Source organism: Manis pentadactyla, chromosome 15 (assembly GCF_030020395.1).
Source record: "Manis pentadactyla isolate mManPen7 chromosome 15, mManPen7.hap1, whole genome shotgun sequence".
In the NCBI taxonomy this organism is placed as follows: Eukaryota; Metazoa; Chordata; class Mammalia; order Pholidota; family Manidae; genus Manis; species Manis pentadactyla.
In genome coordinates, this window is record NC_080033.1 from 14791717 (window position 1) to 14808956 (window position 17240).

At 40.7% G+C, this 17240-nt stretch overlaps 1 protein-coding gene across 2 annotated transcripts in view; it reads left to right on the top strand.

The window, feature by feature from the left end:
- ZNF527 (zinc finger protein 527) overlaps positions 1-7821 on the top strand; it is a 46232-nt gene extending 38411 nt beyond the window's left edge. The window contains exon 4 of one of the 2 annotated variants that reach the window (XM_057493465.1): positions 4130-7821. In XM_057493465.1, coding sequence (XP_057349448.1) covers positions 4130-5703 — 1574 coding nt within the window. In that variant the 3' untranslated portion in view covers positions 5704-7821. The remainder of the gene's footprint in view (positions 1-4129) is intronic. The other variant, XM_036885740.2, reaches the window with a different exon arrangement.
- Positions 7822-17240: the final 9419 nt, after the last annotated feature.

The window sequence follows — 17240 nt, forward strand, 5'->3', positions numbered from 1 at the left end:
TGGTTAGGTTTATTCCTAGGTATTTTTATTCTTTTTGATGCAATTGTAAATAGAGTTGTTTTCCTGATTTCTCTTTCCGCTAATTCATTGTTAGTGTATAGGAATGTGACAGATTTCTGTTTGTTAATTTTGTATCCTGCAACTTTGATGAATTCAGTTATTAGTTCTAATAGTTTTTTGGTGGGGTCTTTGGGGTTTTCTATGTATAATAGGAAGTCACTTGCAAATAGTGACAGTTTAATTTCTTCCTTACAATTTGGATGCCTTTTATATTTTGTATTGTCTGATTGCCAAAGTTAGAACCTCCAGTACTATGTTGAATAAAAGGTCTATTTTTCTAGAAAGTTGTCCATTTCTTCTAGGTTGTGCGATTTAGTGGCTTATAATTTTTCATAGTATTCTCGAATCTTTGTATTTCTGTGGTGTCTGTTGTGATTATTCCTTTTTCATTTCTGATTTTGTTTATGTGTGTACACTCTCTTTTTTTCTTGATTAAGGCTGGCTAGGGGTTTATCTATTTCATATATTTTCTCAAAGAACCAGCTCCTAGTTTCATTGATTCTGTTGTTTTCTTCTTAATTTCATGTATTTCTTTTGTGATCTTTATTATGTCCCTCCTACTGACTTTGGGCTTCATTTGTTCTTCTTTTTCTAGTTTCTTAGTTGTGAATTTAGTTTGTTTATTTGTGATTGTTCTTGTTTCTTGTGGTGAGAGCCTTTATTGCTGTGTACTTTTCTGTTAGAACTGCCTTTGCTGTATCCCACAGGTTTTGGACTGTTGAGTTGTTTTCATTTTTCTCTGTGTGTTGCTTCATCTCTGTTTTAATTTGGTCACTGAGCCACTGATTATTTAGAAGCATGTTGTTTAGCTTCCATGTGTTTGCAGGCTTTTTTGTTTCCTTTGTGTAATTTATTTCTGTTTTCATACCATTTTTGTCTGAAAAGCTGCTTGATACAATTTCAATCTTTTTTTGATTTATTGAGGCTCTTTTTTGTGGCCTAGTAGGTCATCTCTTCTGGAGAATGTTCCACATACACTTGAGAAATGTGTATCCTGCTGTTTTTGGGTGGAATGTTATGTAGATATCTGTTAAGTCCATCTCATCTAGCCTATTATTAAGTACCTCTGTTTCCTTACTGATTTGCTGTCTGGTTGATCTGTCTATTGTTGTGAGTGGTGTGTTAAAGTCTCCTAAAATGAATGTGTTACAATCTGTTTCCCCCTTTAATTCTGTTAGTATTTCTTTTACATACTTAGGTTATCCTATATTGGGTGCATAGATATTTACAATGGTTATTTCCTCTTGCTGGACTGGACCCCATTATCATTATGTAATGTCCTTCTTTTTCTCTTTTTACTTTCTTTGTTTTGAAAACTATTCTGTCTAATATAAGTACTGATACTCCTGCTTTTTCCTCCTTATTATTTGCATGGAATATCTTTTTCCATCTCTTCACTTTCAGTCTGCATATGTCTTTGGGTCTGAAATGAGTCACTTGTAGGCAGCATATAATTGGTCTTGTTTTTTAATTCATTGTGCCACCTTATGTCTTTTGATTGGTACATTCAATCTGTTTATATTTAAGGTGATTATTGATAGGTATGTACTTATTGCTATTTTATTAATTGCTTTCTGGTCTTTTTTGTAGCTCCTCTCTGTTCCTTTTTTCCTCTCTATACTCTACTCTTGTTATTTAATGGTTTTCTTTAGCATTGTTATTGGATATCTCTTCATTCATTCATTTATTCATTCGTTTATTATGTGTGTTTGTGTATCTACTGTTGACTTTAGTTTTGTGGTTACCAAAAGTTCAAGGATAGCTTCCTCATTATGTAACAGTCTATCTTAAATTGCTGATTACTCTATTTCAAACACAATCTAAATGTACTTTTTATCTTCTTCTTTCTCCATATTTTATGTATTAGATGTCAAAATCTGTACTTTTTGTGTATTCCCTGACTGATTTTGTGAACAGTTGATTTTGCTTCTTTTGTTTCAATTTCATACTTGCTTGGTAATTAATCATAATTAATTGGTCTACTGGCTTTACTCTGGTTTTCACTGGTGAAAGCTATTTAGCCTTAGGAACACTTCCATCTACAGCAGTCACTTTAACATGTCCTATAGGGCAGGGTTAATGGTGGTGAATTCCTTCCACTTTTGTTTATCTGAAAATTGTTTAATCTCTGCTTCAAATTTAAATGATAATCTTGCTAGGTAGGGATTCTTGGTTGGAGGTCCTTCTCTTTCATTACATTAAATATATCATGCTACTCCTTTCTGGCCCATAAAGCTTCTGTTGAGAAGTCTGCTGATAGCCTGATGGGATTTCCTTTATAAGTAATCTTTTTTCTCTCTCTGGCTGCTTTCAATACTGCCTCCTATCATTGATCTTTGCCATTTTAATTATTGTATGTCTCGGTGTTGTCTTCCTGGAGTTCCTTTTGTTATGGGCTCTCTGCTCTTTCATGACCTACAAGTCTATTTCCTTCCCCAGACTGGGGAAGTTTTCAACCATTATTTCCTCAAAGAGACTTTCTATCCTTTTGTCTCCCTCTTCTTTTCTGGTACCTCTATTACGTGAATATTGTTCCATTAAGATTGGTCATACAGCTCTCATTATTCTTACATTCCTAGAGATCCTTTTTTCTCTATGTTCTTAAGCTTCATTTTGTTCTTCTTCCCTAATTTCCATTTCATTGACAGTTTCTTCTATTCTTAAATCCCTCCATTGTATGTTTCATTTCAGATACTGTATTCTTCAGCTCTCAGTGGCTCTTTTTCAGGTCTTATATCACTTTGTTGAAGTCCTTCCTGAAATCTTGAATATTTTTCTATAGATCTATGAGCATGTTTTTGACTTTTACTTTGTAATCTTTATCAAGAAGATTGGTGACCTCTGTTTCATTTTGCCATCTTTCTGGTGTCTTGTCTTGTAGTTTTGTTTGGAATATATTCCTCTGCCTCCATTTTGTCATGGTCTCTCTGTTTTTCCTTTATATTGGATGGCTCTGCCATATTACTATGGAGTAATAGCTTTATGAAGGAGGTGTCCTCTGGTTCCCAGAAGCTCAAGCCTCTTTCCTCTCACTGTGTTTTGGAAGCTTGATCATAGCCTTGAAAATCAAACTCATACTCTCCAAGAATTATTCCTTAACTAAGATAGTGAGTTTTGATCTGTTTTTCTTGTAATTACTACTAATAATGTGTGTCATATTAACTAGTCCTTCATTATGCATGATACTGAATTTTTGTATTCACAAGTTTTATCTCTCCCCTTGGAGATTAAAGGACTTGTTTCTCAGACTTTTTTCCCCTCTACCAGGTGCTAGGTTGGTAGCAGATTCCATATAGTTGAATATATTGTCTGATATTGTAGTGTGACATGAAAAGGACTTTTTCATTTCCTCTTTTTGTCATCTTTTAACAAAGTAGTTTTCTTTCCATCTTATCTCAACTGGTATCATCTCCTGAAAGTATTAAGTATCTATTCTGTAGGTAGCATTTTTCTCTCAATGATAAGCATACTTAACTCCAGATTTCCTCTAGACACTGAGGAAAATAAACCCATCATTTTTTCTAATTTCTGACAAAATATTAGAATTTGTTGAGCATCCTTTCAACATTCAACAAAATGCTGTCATTGTCCTAAGCACTAAATGCAACAGTAAGAGAAAGAAGTAAATATTAGTCCCTGTTCTCATGGAGCTTTTAGTCTTATGAATGGGAATGGATAGTACAGGATAATGGACTGGAGACTTTAAAGACTGGAGGCAGGGAAACTGTGATTATGATGTAATCTGTTCTCAGTTCCTTATCTCCATGGCATTTAGCTTTGCATCTTCATGCACTACATCTTGCCTGTATATTAATGTGCTAGTTGCTCTACATTTCCCCTGTCACCTCCTCCCCATCATCAGCAAATACACCTTCCCTTGTCAACTGTCTTCATTCTTTGTCTATTCTTTGTATTTTGTTTGTTTTGCATGGCCATATTTGAGAGATGTGGAAATCATGTACTTTCTCCCTCCCTTCTCCCGATTAGATTCTTCCAATTTCTCCTGTAACAGTTTTCTTTCTCCTTGAAAAGGAGAAAAGGAGACATTTGCTTTCTTGATATTTTTCAGACTGGGAGTCTTGGTATGAAATCAAGGAATTACCTCCAAAATGGTACATTAATGAAGAGGAAATATCACAGGGGATGGTAATGGAAAGACTTACAAGTTATGAACTTGAATGTTCCAGTTTCAGAGAAGCCTGGAAGTACGAGGGTGAATTTGAGCAGCGTCAAGGAAATCAAGAGAGGCATTTCAGGCAAGTGACAACTCTTAAGGAAATTTCTGCTCTGAAAAGAGACAGTGAATGTAATAATTCTAAGAGAAGCATTCTCTTGAAGTCAGTACTTTTAACACAACAGAGAGTCCCCACAGTAGAGCAAGTACATAAAATTGATATTTATGATAAAATTTTCCCCCCGAACTCAGTCCTAATTGAACGTAAAAGACTATACGCTGAGGAAGAATCCTTGATAGGTGATAAATGTGAAGAATTCAACCAGAATACATACCTTAGTAAAGATACAGGAATTTCTTCTGGGGAGCAACCTTATGAAAGTAATGATTTTTCAAATCTCTTAAGTTTCCACTCTTTACTTACTCAACATCAAACAACTCATTTTGGAAAATTACCCCATGGGTATGATGAATGTGGTGATGCCTTTAGCTACTACTCATTCTTTACCCAACCTCAGAGAATTCACAATGAAGAGAAACCATGTGCATGCAATGACTGTGGAAAAGCCTTTAGCCATGACTTCTTTCTCAGTGAACATCAGAGAACTCATATCGGAGAAAAACCATATGAATGTAAGGAATGTAACAAAACTTTCAGACAGAGCGCACACCTTGCTCAACATCAGAGAATTCACACCGGAGAGAAACCCTTTGCATGCAATGAATGTGGGAAGGCCTTTAGCCGTTATGCCTTCCTTGTTGAACATCAGAGAATTCACACAGGAGAGAAACCATATGAATGTAAGGAGTGTAACAAAGCCTTCAGACAGAGCGCACACCTTAATCAACATCAGAGAATTCACACTGGAGAGAAACCCTATGAATGTAGTCAGTGTGGAAAGGCCTTCAGCAGACGCATAGCCCTTACTCTGCATCAAAGAATCCATACAGGAGAGAAACCCTTTAAATGTAATGAATGTGGGAAGACATTTGGCTATCGCTCTCACCTTAATCAACATCAGAGAATTCATACTGGTGAAAAGCCCTATGAGTGCATCAAATGTGGGAAGTTTTTTAGGACTGACTCACAACTTAATCGACATCATAGAATTCATACTGGAGAGAGACCTTTTGAATGTAGTAAATGTGGGAAAGCCTTCAGTGATGCTTTAGTTCTAATTCATCATAAGAGAAGTCATACAGGAGAGAAACCCTATGAATGTAACAAATGTGGGAAGGCCTTCAGTTGTGGCTCATATCTTAATCAACATCAGAGAATTCATACTGGAGAGAAACCCTATGAATGTAATGAATGTGGGAAGGCTTTCCATCAGATCTTGTCCCTTAGGCTACACCAGAGAATTCATGTTGGAGAAAAACTCTATAACTGTAACGAATGTGGGAATAATTTCAGCTGTGCCTCAGCCCTTAGACGACATAAGAAAATTCATAACAGGGAAACTCTCTGATTATGAAAAAGAAAACATTTGATCACCACTCAGTCCTTACTAAATAAATATCAGTGAATTCTTTGGTTAGTAATTCTATGAACGTAATACATATGGAAAAGCATTCTATTCATGAACATCCCTTATTTGAAATAGTCTGCATAGTAGACATCTGTTACTTTTGGATCTGTTTTATGCCCTGAGACTAACTTCACCTTCAATGCATATCATTCTGATGAAACTGTTAATTGGGGAGAGCAGTGGGTTGGTCAGAGGCTGGCCAGTTATTTCCCTCAACCTAGTGGTTAATAAGAGACTGGCAAATGACCATATCTGGACCGATGGAGCCCTGAGTGGAGGGGCCGGGGAAGGGTAGTCATATTGTTCTGGGCAGTAAGAGATCTTTCCCCCACTGGAATTGCATGTTTTGAGGATTTAGTAAGGTTAAAACTCACCCGTAGCCTTTTTGCCACCATGAGGAAAGCCTTCCCAAGATAAATACAACACAGAGGAAATGGATATGAGACAGAAATCTGATGATAATTGATCTTCTGGATCGAGGTATGCCTGAAGTCTACACCATCTTTTGCTTTTTAATTTTTGTGATCCAATAAATTTCCTTTTTTTTTACCTAAGTTAATTTGAATTGGATTTTTATCTCTTGGAATTGGAGTTCTGACTTATACTCTGTATGTTTGCTATACATGTGAGAACATCCTAATCTTTTATATGACATAATTGTTTATTCTGAGGAAAAAACTTTGATATAAAAAATATATGAACGTTGAGCACACAGCCTTCATAAAGCTAATAGAATTGTTACATTTTATTTGTTGTTGAAAATTAATTTTGTACGATTAGTTTGTTTCATAATAAGGATGAATTTTTAAAAATTCACCTAAAAGTCCTTAACAGGCTTTTTCATAAAGAATTAAAATTATTTGTAGCATTGATTCACCATAGGCTTTTAAGGAAAGAATGTCAAGTTAAGAGAATAATGGATCCATCAGTTTAATGACTGGCTCTTCATCTTAAAGGAATTGCTTGATTTTCTGTTTGCAATATGAGTTTAAACACACTTAATAGAAGGCAGAGTCCTAACAGCCTCAAATAGGAAACTCAGAGAGACTCTGGAGCTGCGGTTCCTGTTCCAAGATCAGAGACAAGGGCTAAAAGCACTGCTGTTTGGGACACAACCTAGATATTGGGAGGCAGGACACACAGGTTGAATTTACAATCCTGTTTCACATGAGCAGCTGGCTCCCAGGCAAGCAACTGAATCTTCTGCTTGATTTTTACCATTAATAACTGCCATTAACTGTCTACATATATTACATTCTTTCAGGTAATACTCATAAAAACTTGAGAGGCTGAAATTATTATTTAAGTTTTACAGATAACTAAACTGAGCCTGAAAGAAATATGATCACCTTTTCAGTTTCTCTTAACTGAAAGCACTGACATCCGTGTGAAGGTCTAACATCCTGTTCTCCCCCATAGGTATGCACATGTGTTTGATATGCACCCTTCAATGTATATGTAGCCCTTAAGTTATATGTCTTGTGTTTGAAATTTACATTAATGGTGTTATGCTATAAAGGTGTCATTTTTTCCTACCTCAGCACTGTTTTTCTATCATGTTCCTCTGAGCACAGTGCTCTAATACTATTCATTGGTTCTAACATTTGTGCAGTAATTCATAGTATATACTTAACTAATTTTTACTTATTCATTCCTGTAATGATGAATACAATCTCTGGCTGCCACAAAGAAATCCTAATATGTGTCCCCTTGTGGACCTAACCTGAGTTAGAATATTTTCCCTAGAATATTGTACAAAGGGTTTTCTGCATGATTTCACTAGGGACCATTAGATTACTTTGTAGAATGATTGCAACTGTTTAGATTCCCACCAGCAGCACCTCTTCCCATGTCTCTATATATGCACTTGATATTGTCTTGCTTGGATGTTTTAGTTTGCATTATTATTATTGACTACTGACGAGTTGGAACATATCTCCACATACTTCACATTTGGGCTCTAAAAGTGTTTCTTCTTACACTGTTCATCTCATCAAACAGTTGATCAAATACCTTCATAAGAGTTTGGTTGAAATTTACTTGTAAATCTATCTGGGTTTCAGTTTTTCTTCTATACCATTTCAATTTCTTGAGTTTATTCAAATTTTCTGCTTTTTGCGTCAATTTTGTTATTTTACATTTTTTTAGAAATGTATTCATTTTGTCTAGGTTATCAACTTTGTAAATAGTCATTTAAGATTCTTTTATTTTTCTTAAAATTTCATTTGGTTTCTTATTTTCTCATTTGCATCTTTGCTCTTTTGATCAGCTCTGATACTGATTGTTGATCTTTAAAAAAAAACCTATCTCTTGGTTTGGTTAGCCTTTTCTCTTTTTTCTTCGAATTCTCTATTGATTTTTGCCCCTTGTTTATAATTTGTGTTCTGTCTCTTTTAATCTACACTTCTGAATTGAGAATTTAGTTTGTTTTTTCTGATAATGTCCTTAAAGCTGTGCATTTCCCTCTGCTACATAAGTTGTGTCCTACAAGTTTGGCATCTACTGTTTTCATTGTTATTCATTTCCACATTTAGTTCTTTAATTTAACGTTGAGTTCTTCAACTCAAAAGTCACTGCTGTTTTTTGTTATTTCTAATGCTACTGCATTATAGTCAGACATTTACATCAGTTCTTTGGAACTGAATAAGGCTTTCTTTATAGCCTCAAATATGATCAGTTTTCATACCGGTTACATGTATATTCAAAAAGTATGTTGTCTGAGCTTTGGGGCTGTAAATTTCTCATCCATTAGGTCAAGCCACCAAACCATTGGATCTTTATCAATCTGATAAGTGGAAATGATATCCCAGGTGTAGATCTAGAAGGAGGATGTGGGGTTTCACTGCCTGGGACAAGTTCCTATGAATTTGGTGAGGCTGAAGAAAGGCAAGTGCAAAAAGTTGGGGGTGAAGGGGGGTTATCATGTTTATTCTCACAGTAATCACAGGCAGCACAGTATATATGGCTGGCTCAAACATTCTCCCCAGGCTGGCTATAGGTTCTGCTCCCAAGCACCAGGAGGACTTCTGCATGTGGTCCCTGGTGACTCATGGATGTCTGACCAATTATGTACCAGGTATACAGGCAGAGGAGAGAATGGGTGTTTCCTCTCTACCCCTCAGCTGGACAGGTACTCCAGTGACTGGTAACCCCCTCTAAGATTCTTGCCTCACCATCTGTGTGCCCAAAATCTTCCATGATGGCCCCCATGTGAGAAAGCCAGGGCACTGTAACTAGATTCCACAAGAGCAACAGAGGTTATTAACAACATATAAATAACAAAATTATGATACAGATAACAACAAAACCTTGACAATCCAAGCCTGAGATTCCAGCTGCATTCAAAGTCCTACTCACATTGAGTCCATGAGTTGCACATTCCATGGGAGGCCAGCAGCTGAACCAGCAGGGAGTTCTTTGCATGCTCAGCAAGCAGCAGCTATTACTAGGGGGCGGGCTCAATCCACGAAGACTAGAAGAGATTAACCGTCAGTGTGATAAGACACATGATTTCATGACACCAACATAGGCAAATCTTGTCCGTAGGGAGGATGCATGCAAGAGAGTGGTCCCGTGTTAGGACAGTGGCAGGAAAGGGGTCCTGTCCTGGTCTGGTACACCAGACCTTCACACCTATCCCTGTGGGAATTACTGATGGGTTTATATGTAGGGCTACAGGAAGCACTAGCACCGGCCACAATGATTAGACAAAACTCCCTGGTAAGATGCTCCTATCTTCCAGCAATGTAGGATATGTTACCATAATTTTGGGGGGCCACTCTGCTGTTACTATAAGAACACACAGCAGCCCAGCTTCCAGACTTTGTCCCCAAGGTGCCATAAGGACCAGCCATCACTGGTCCATGTGTCAGAAGGTCCAAGACCACATCCACTCAGTGGAGTTTCCAGGGTTTACCACAGTTGGTACTGGCAAAATATTCTGGTGACCAAACCCTGGCTTCAACAATTCCTCCTTGGTTTTGTACATGCAGTTGTATAGGGGAGGCAGCAATATGTGTTAGCATGTCCACGGGTCTCAATATCCCCTCCATTCAAATGCTGTAGCACTGTCTATAAACTGGCTGACCAGCCCTGTAGACTGTTGGTGTCTGACTTCAGGACAAATTTCAACAAATCATTGTACCTCTCTGTCATGCCTGCCCTGATAGAGTTATATGGTATGTGAAACTTCCACCTTATCCCTAATTGTTGCACCCATTCTTGTAGTGCATGTCCAGTAAAGTGAGTGCCTTGATTACTCCCAATCACCTGCAGTTAGCCATAGGCTGTAAACAGACATTCTAGGTCTCTTTTGTTTCATTTGCTGATCTGCACAATATGCAGGAAAAGCAATCAAAAGTCCAGTATCTGTGTCAGCATATTGATACCCTTCTGATATGGGCAGAGGCCCAATATAGTCTTATCTGCCACCTGACCAGGGGTATTGGCCCCTTTACTATTGTCCCATGTTGTTGTGGGACTCAGTGTAAGTCTCTTTTAGAGCACACGCACTCCTTCCAGGCTCTGCTGACTTCTTAAAAGGTCAAAGGCAGGCCCCACTGATGGGCTATAGCCCACATTGTCTTTTGCCCTGCAAGTGTAAATGTAACCATTAGGCCACATCAGAAGCAGGCCTTCTTTCTAGCCAATGCACCTGGCCCAATGTGTCTGCTTCATCATTCCTTGGGGATGCCAAAGGCAAATGACCAGTCACATGATATATGGTAACTCACTTAGTCTGACCAGAGGCCCATAGGTTTTGCCACAGTTCTTGCCCCAAAAGGGGCTGGTGACCAAACCATCCAGTTGGTATGGTACCATGTCAGTAGCCACAGAGTCAGGCCCTGATAGATGGCGCAACTATCAGTGCAGACAGCTATTGGGGAGGGCTCCTGGGTGATCATGAGCCATACTGCCCACAGGGCTGCCCATTGACTGCTCCATCCATGTTGTCTCAACCTTAGGATGGAAAGCCACAGCCCTCCACTTTGGGGGCTGCCCACATCTGGAGCCGTCTGTGTACCATCTTTGGGAATAGGGGCTCTTCCCTCCCAATAAGGGCTTTCTGCTACTAATGGCTCCAAAGCAAATTCTTGCTGCTTCTCACTGGTCTATGTCACTGGCCCCAATAAGCCAGTGGATTTCTTCACTCAAGGGGCTAGTAGAGAGGGTGCAACACTTGGCCAGTGTTGCCGTCTGTGCCACGCCATTCCGTGACCTTTGGGTCCAGTCTCATTCCCACCCTGCGATGGGATAGGTGGTTGTTATCTTTGTTGGAGCTGTTCCAGTGATGGGCTCCGTAGCCAGCAAGGTGTGGTACATAGCAGCCAACTGCTTTTCTGTCAAGGTGTACCAGACCTCTGCTCCTTCCCAGAGTCGCAACTGGAATTCAATAGATTGGCAGGTCCACTCAAGCCACTGCCAGAGGCCCCAGCCATAACCATCTTTGGTCTCATGAACATCTAGATCACAGGGCATTGATGGGTTCGTCACATTCAAGGTTTGCACAGCCTTGACTGCCCGCTTAGCAGTGGCAAAGGCAGATGCACATGTCCCATCCCAGTCCCACCTGATGCCCTTTTGTACCAACCAGTATAAGGGCTGCAGAATTTGTGCTAAGTGTGGGATAAACACTCTCCAGTAGCCTAAAGCCCCAAAGACTCTTGTAATAATGCCATAGTTGTAGGGGTAGGGGAAGCCTGAACTTTATGACTGCTTCTGGGATAACTTTAGTTTTACCTGACCAGACAACCCCCAAGAGCTTGACTGATGAATCAGGTCCCAGAACCTTGGCACTGTGCACAGCCCATCCTTTCTCCTGTAGATATTGCATCAGTCTAGGTGCTGCAGCTTCTATATCTGAAAAAGAATCAGATATGAGCATAATATCATCAACATAATGATACAGCTACACTGCTGGCAGTTTCTCCCATACTGCCAAGTCCTGTGCTACAGTCCATAACAAATGGTGGGACTGTGGAGGTGACCCTGTGGAAGGACAGTGAATATCCACTGCCACCCTTCCTACCTGACAAGGGACACTCTGTTTCTCAAAGGACCTCCTTATTATGCCAAGGGCCAACTCTACTGCCTCATGCATCACCTCCACCTCCTCCCAATCCTGGGGAGGGGCCCAGTCCTCTAGGAGGCAGGCCACCTCAGACACATGCCCACTGGGGGGCACTTGAATGTCTTCCCATCCATAGGGGAAGCCCACTGAAGCACACCTCCCATGAGGGCGGCCTGTTCTGTTCTTCAGTCTACAGCAAATCCTGCCAACTATGCCAATTGTCTTGCCTGAGGGCTTCAGCCCTGGGCAAGTTCACTACGGATTTGGAGGGACCAAGAAATGACAACAAAACATTCTTAGGGTAAAAGGGTTTATACCCAGCTTTATTTTCACTCTGATAGGTTGAGCACTAGTATCACATCTGCATCTAGATGTCTGCAGGTCCATAATCCACCTCCTTTTCTGCCTCCGCCCAGGGCACGAGGTAGAGCTCTTTATACAGTGACTCAGACAATAATAGCTCATTGCCAATGGGTGTGGAAGCATTAGCCTAGCAGTAAGCCAGTTACATCATTAAGTGGTTTAGGGTCAGGTGAGGATCCTGACCATAGGAACTCCCATTTTACCCACAGGAGGTACAATTCCTAACATTTTATGCTAAATGAGCTAATAACTGACTCTATCTTACAGCGGGGCCAGCAATCCTAAATGATATGTCCCCCCTGCTTTAAGGTAACCACTATCTTGGAGAAGAACAGGATCAAGAATTTCCTTGTGTTGTTTACCTTACAAAATACCTAGAGGACAGACTATGGGTGGTGACATAATGTCTCTCACTGGAGACAGACATCATGGGACCACAAGTCGAGCCTACACTGCCCACTCCCTTTGCCCCATTCCTGAAAGCCTTAAATGACAGAATCCTAAGTCTCTAAGTGTGCCTCTTCTTTGAGGTTGCCTGCACTCCTCTTTCTTCGAGTGTCTACTTTTTGTCTTAAATAAAGGCTTGCTGCTCAACTTACTGCCTTTGTCTCTGCACTCTTCCAGTAATAAACATCTTTGTAACTTTGCTATTTCATTCTATTTTCTAGACTTAAGCACAGGTTTCCACTCTCTCTGTTCCACTTCAGACAAGTAGGGAAAGGCTACTAATTGCTGATTTGGGCTTGCAAGTTCCCATTGCCTGGGTGACCCGGACAGGCCTGCAGCTGTATGTCATGCTCTTTAGTAGCCTGCCCCAAAATCTCCTTTCTTCGCCTTTGGGAAGTTCTCAGAACATAATCTCACTCTATCCAGTGCTCTGAGGCTCCCCCAAATCCTGGAGTGGTAGGGGCTTAGTCTCCATGCCATGCAGATTCAAGCAGACACTTGATGCCAGGTAACTCTGGCTTCAGCAGTTGGTGAGGGATTTGCTCTATGCCAGTCAGTAGTCCAATGAGCTCCCTTTTCCTCCCTCTTCTCTTCTTTGCTCTCTGTTGCCTGCATGGCTGCCACCTTTCACTGCTGTTCTTGCTTTATTGAATTCCGTCCTTACCTACCCTTGTCTGACCTGTTCAAGAATTCTTTCTCATTCAGAGTCAAGAACCCTCCCCCTGTCCGGGTTGAGGTTTCACCTAGTGCACCCGCAGAGACCTCCCCAGAGTCAACTGCCCAACAATACAGGTGCCCGTACTGGTGTGTTTATATGAATGAGGGAATACAAATATGTTTAGTCATGATTGGTTGATGGAGGTTGCAGCGTATTGGTTTACTTCCCAGCCCTTGTCTGTTTTAGGCTGCTTCAGCTTCAGAGAGCAGATGTCTGTGGTTCTTCTGAGCACCCAGGATAAGTGTGTGGCATCCTGTCAATACATGGCCCTCTGCCTACATTTTGTTTTGGGCTTCACTTAGCCCAATGGAATCCGTCTTGTTTTCTGGCAGAGCTGGGTTTGGGGGCAGGTGGAGCTCACATGGCTTTGTCTTATTTTCACACCGTCTTGTGTTTCAAGGAGGGTTGCATTATGCGGCCTTAATGGCTTGTTTGTGGGAGCCTACTCATGACCTAGCGTAGTGCATGTGACTTAAGGCAAGATTGTAACCGCCTGTGTGACTGTGACTATCACCAGGTTGGTGAAATGGGTGACCTTGTGTGGCAGTGCCAGTGTGAGTGTGTGACAGCTGCTGTTTAACCTTAGTGACCCAGTGAGTCCAGGGTGTTCATGAACAGAAGCATTTTCATCCTCTGCTTCAAAGAGTGGCTGACTTTGCCAAAGAATGATACAGTGTCTGTCTGAAACTCTGTCTATGGTGGAAGGAAGACCTGAGCCTTCATCTCTGCATTCTTCTCCACAGTGCCTTGCTTAAATGTGGGCTTATGTAGAGAAAACAGAACCTATTTGTGGATTATGATAATGGCACACCTGGGCTGCCATTTTCTAAGTATGCCTGTATTTCTAGATAAGTCTCTGATATGCCTGTAGCTGTGACTCCCTCCTGCTTCTTTCTCCTTTCCCCTAAGAGCCATACAGAGTCACTGGCAAAATGACCTCTAGGAGAAAAGACAGGAATTTGAGTCTCAGTTTGAAGTTTCCAAGCAAAGAGATTCTTCAGAGTTGCAGACTTAGTCTTGTAATGAGAATTCGGAAATGTGATTCTATATCACTTCCAGAGAAGACAGCTGGAGCATATTCTCCTCAAGAACACACCGTGTTACATAAAGAGTGCTAGTTTTGTAGTCAGAGAACCCTAAATTCCACTCTGGGCTCCTTCACCAACGAACTGTGATTTTGGATTAGTTACCCTAACTTCTTTGTTGCCATTATCTGTAAAATGAAGGAATATACTTAACATTGTACTTTTATGTTTTTATTTTTTTACTGTTTTGAGAATCAAATGAATTAATATATACAAAGTTCTTAATTTTGCTAGTATTATTAATGTCATTGCTGTTAGAATTATTAAGGTGATTTAAATAAATCCTTGAGCCTCTTTGTGTACATATTCAAGAAAGAATGTTGTGAAATCCATCCCCTAGAGCCTGAGGCAAGTTCTTTAACAAAATGCAGCTATTTTGACCGGAATGCAGACTGTTCCTTGGCTTCTGAGGGACTCAACCCCAGTCTTTCGGGTTTTTTTCTGGGCTAAAGCATCTTCCTGTGTATCAGGGTACAGAGAAGGAAGGAAGAATGAGTTTCTAATTGTGTGTTTGGAAGCTGGACAAGCCTGGAGCCTTCTGTCTCCTTTCTCCTCCTCCAGACCTATAGAACTCGGCACCAGAGGGCCCGAAAGGAAGAAGTTTGCACTACATAAGTCTTAAAGCCATGACCTAGAGGAGTTGGTATCTCCCTCTTTATTGAAACACCTTCGTGTTTTTCATGACTTATTCTCAACATTTTGTCTAAACTTTGTTATCCTAATCGGCTTCTCTGGGCAATTGGTCTTCAGTTCCTCCCATTGTTGGTGGTGAGAGAGCTAAAGATAAGATTTCAAATTGCCCAGTTCCCACTGTTATCATCCCTGCCCTCTCCACCCTCTCTTCACTTATTTTTTTAGGAAATTATTCCACACATCCAGTGAACTAAGTTCTCTGCACAGCCCTAACAGTACAGAAATACATGCTATGGAGGGAATTAGAAAGTTTTGCAATCTATGGCATCATCTGAAATACTATCAGCCTGTGAGGCACAGGCACTGACCAGCTGGAAAGACATTGGCCAGAGATGGAGAAAGGCTGGGAAGACCCCTGCTAGATCTGATCTTAACCCTTTTCAAGATCTGGGGAAGGGAGGAGCCCCAATATTTGAATAGTTCAGTTTGCAGGGTTGTTGATGCCACAGCTGTTTACCAACCATATATGTAAGACTCTAAGACTTACACATTCTCTTTGCATTTTAACATTTCTGAAATTGGGATTCCTTTTTTCAACCAATGGCACTTAAATTTGATTAAATACAGTGGCTTTTCCTATTAATAAATAGTGGTTTTTAAGGCCAGAGGGGAGATAGTCCTGAGAATTGACAGGGACCACCTGTTTTAGGAGGAATTTAAAAGAAGGTTTGTGATTGAAGACTTTAGCACCAGAATGTGGGTCAGCAGGGTAGGAACTTGGGCAGTGAATTGGCCAAGATTAAGCACAGGATTTATTGTTCTTGGAGGGGCCAGTTTGAAGTTGAACACGTGTATGCAACTCTGAGTCAGCTCTGTATTCATCAGGGGTGGTGTGGCCCAAAGGACAGTTTACAAATTGCAAGTAAGAAGCTGATGTCCTTAATCTGAAGTTTGGGTCCTCCCCGAACAAGTTCCTAGAGGGCCTTTTACTCAGAAGTTGTATGCACTGTGTTGCATATTGGAGCCTAGGTGTATTTTTCTAGGGATTAGAATTTTTCTAGGGATTCCAAAATTTAACTTAGGTTCCCAAAGAGACATATAACCCCTGTCTTAGCTTGGGCAGCTGTAACAAAATACCATGAAGTAGTTGGCTTGAACAACAAACATTTATTTCTCACAGTTCTGGAGTCAGAGTCACACTGGGGTGCTAGCGTGGTTGGGTTCTCGTGGAAACCCTCTTCAAGGTTGCAGACTAGCAACTCCTTGTATTCTCACATGGCCCCAAAGAGCATTGATACGTGCCCTCACTCAATTCTCACAGACAATGCTCTTGTCTCTCTGCTGTCTTCTAAGGGCACCAATCCCATTCATGAGGCCTCATGAAGTAGTTACCTCACAAAGGCCCCACCTCCAAAGGCCATCACATTGGAGATTAGATTTCAAAATAGGAATTTTGTGAAGACACAAATATTCAGTCTGTAACAACCTCCAAAGTGATAAGAACCCCTGAATTATACTGTAATAACTGGCAAGGGTGTTTCCAGTCATCTTTCCCTAAATCAGCACTGTACAATGAACACATAGCTAGGTAATTTATGGTTTGTGCATATCATACAACTTTGTACAGCCATAAGTAATATTTAATTGGTCACAGTAGTTACAATTGAATATAGACTCGATGTAAGGTGATGTTAAAAAGTCATTGTTAGTTTTTATTTAATTAAGGTATCATTGATATACAAACTTATGCAGATTTCACATGAACAACACTTTGGTTTCAACATTGGCCCATATTATCAAGTCCTGCCACCCGCTCAGGACTTGCAGCATAGTGGAAAAGAGAAAGAAGGCCAACAGCCACTTCCACAAGCCTGTGGGACCTTGGGATCACCCCTGCTCTGCACCCTTTTCCAGAGGAGAAAGCTGAGGACTTCTCTCCTATAGCTCCCTCAGCATAAGCCAGCTCATCCTCATACCACATGCCCAGCGCGTGCAAGCAGGATGCCAGACTGTGCTCTCAAGGTTTCCTTTGGGGAAGGTCCTGGCCACGCAGCTACCTGGGCACCTTGGGGTGCTCCATGATCGCCCTAGCAAGCTTCCCCTCGCCATGGCCACATGCAGCCCCAAGGGCTCCAATGCACCCAGCATGTGTCCTGCTTTC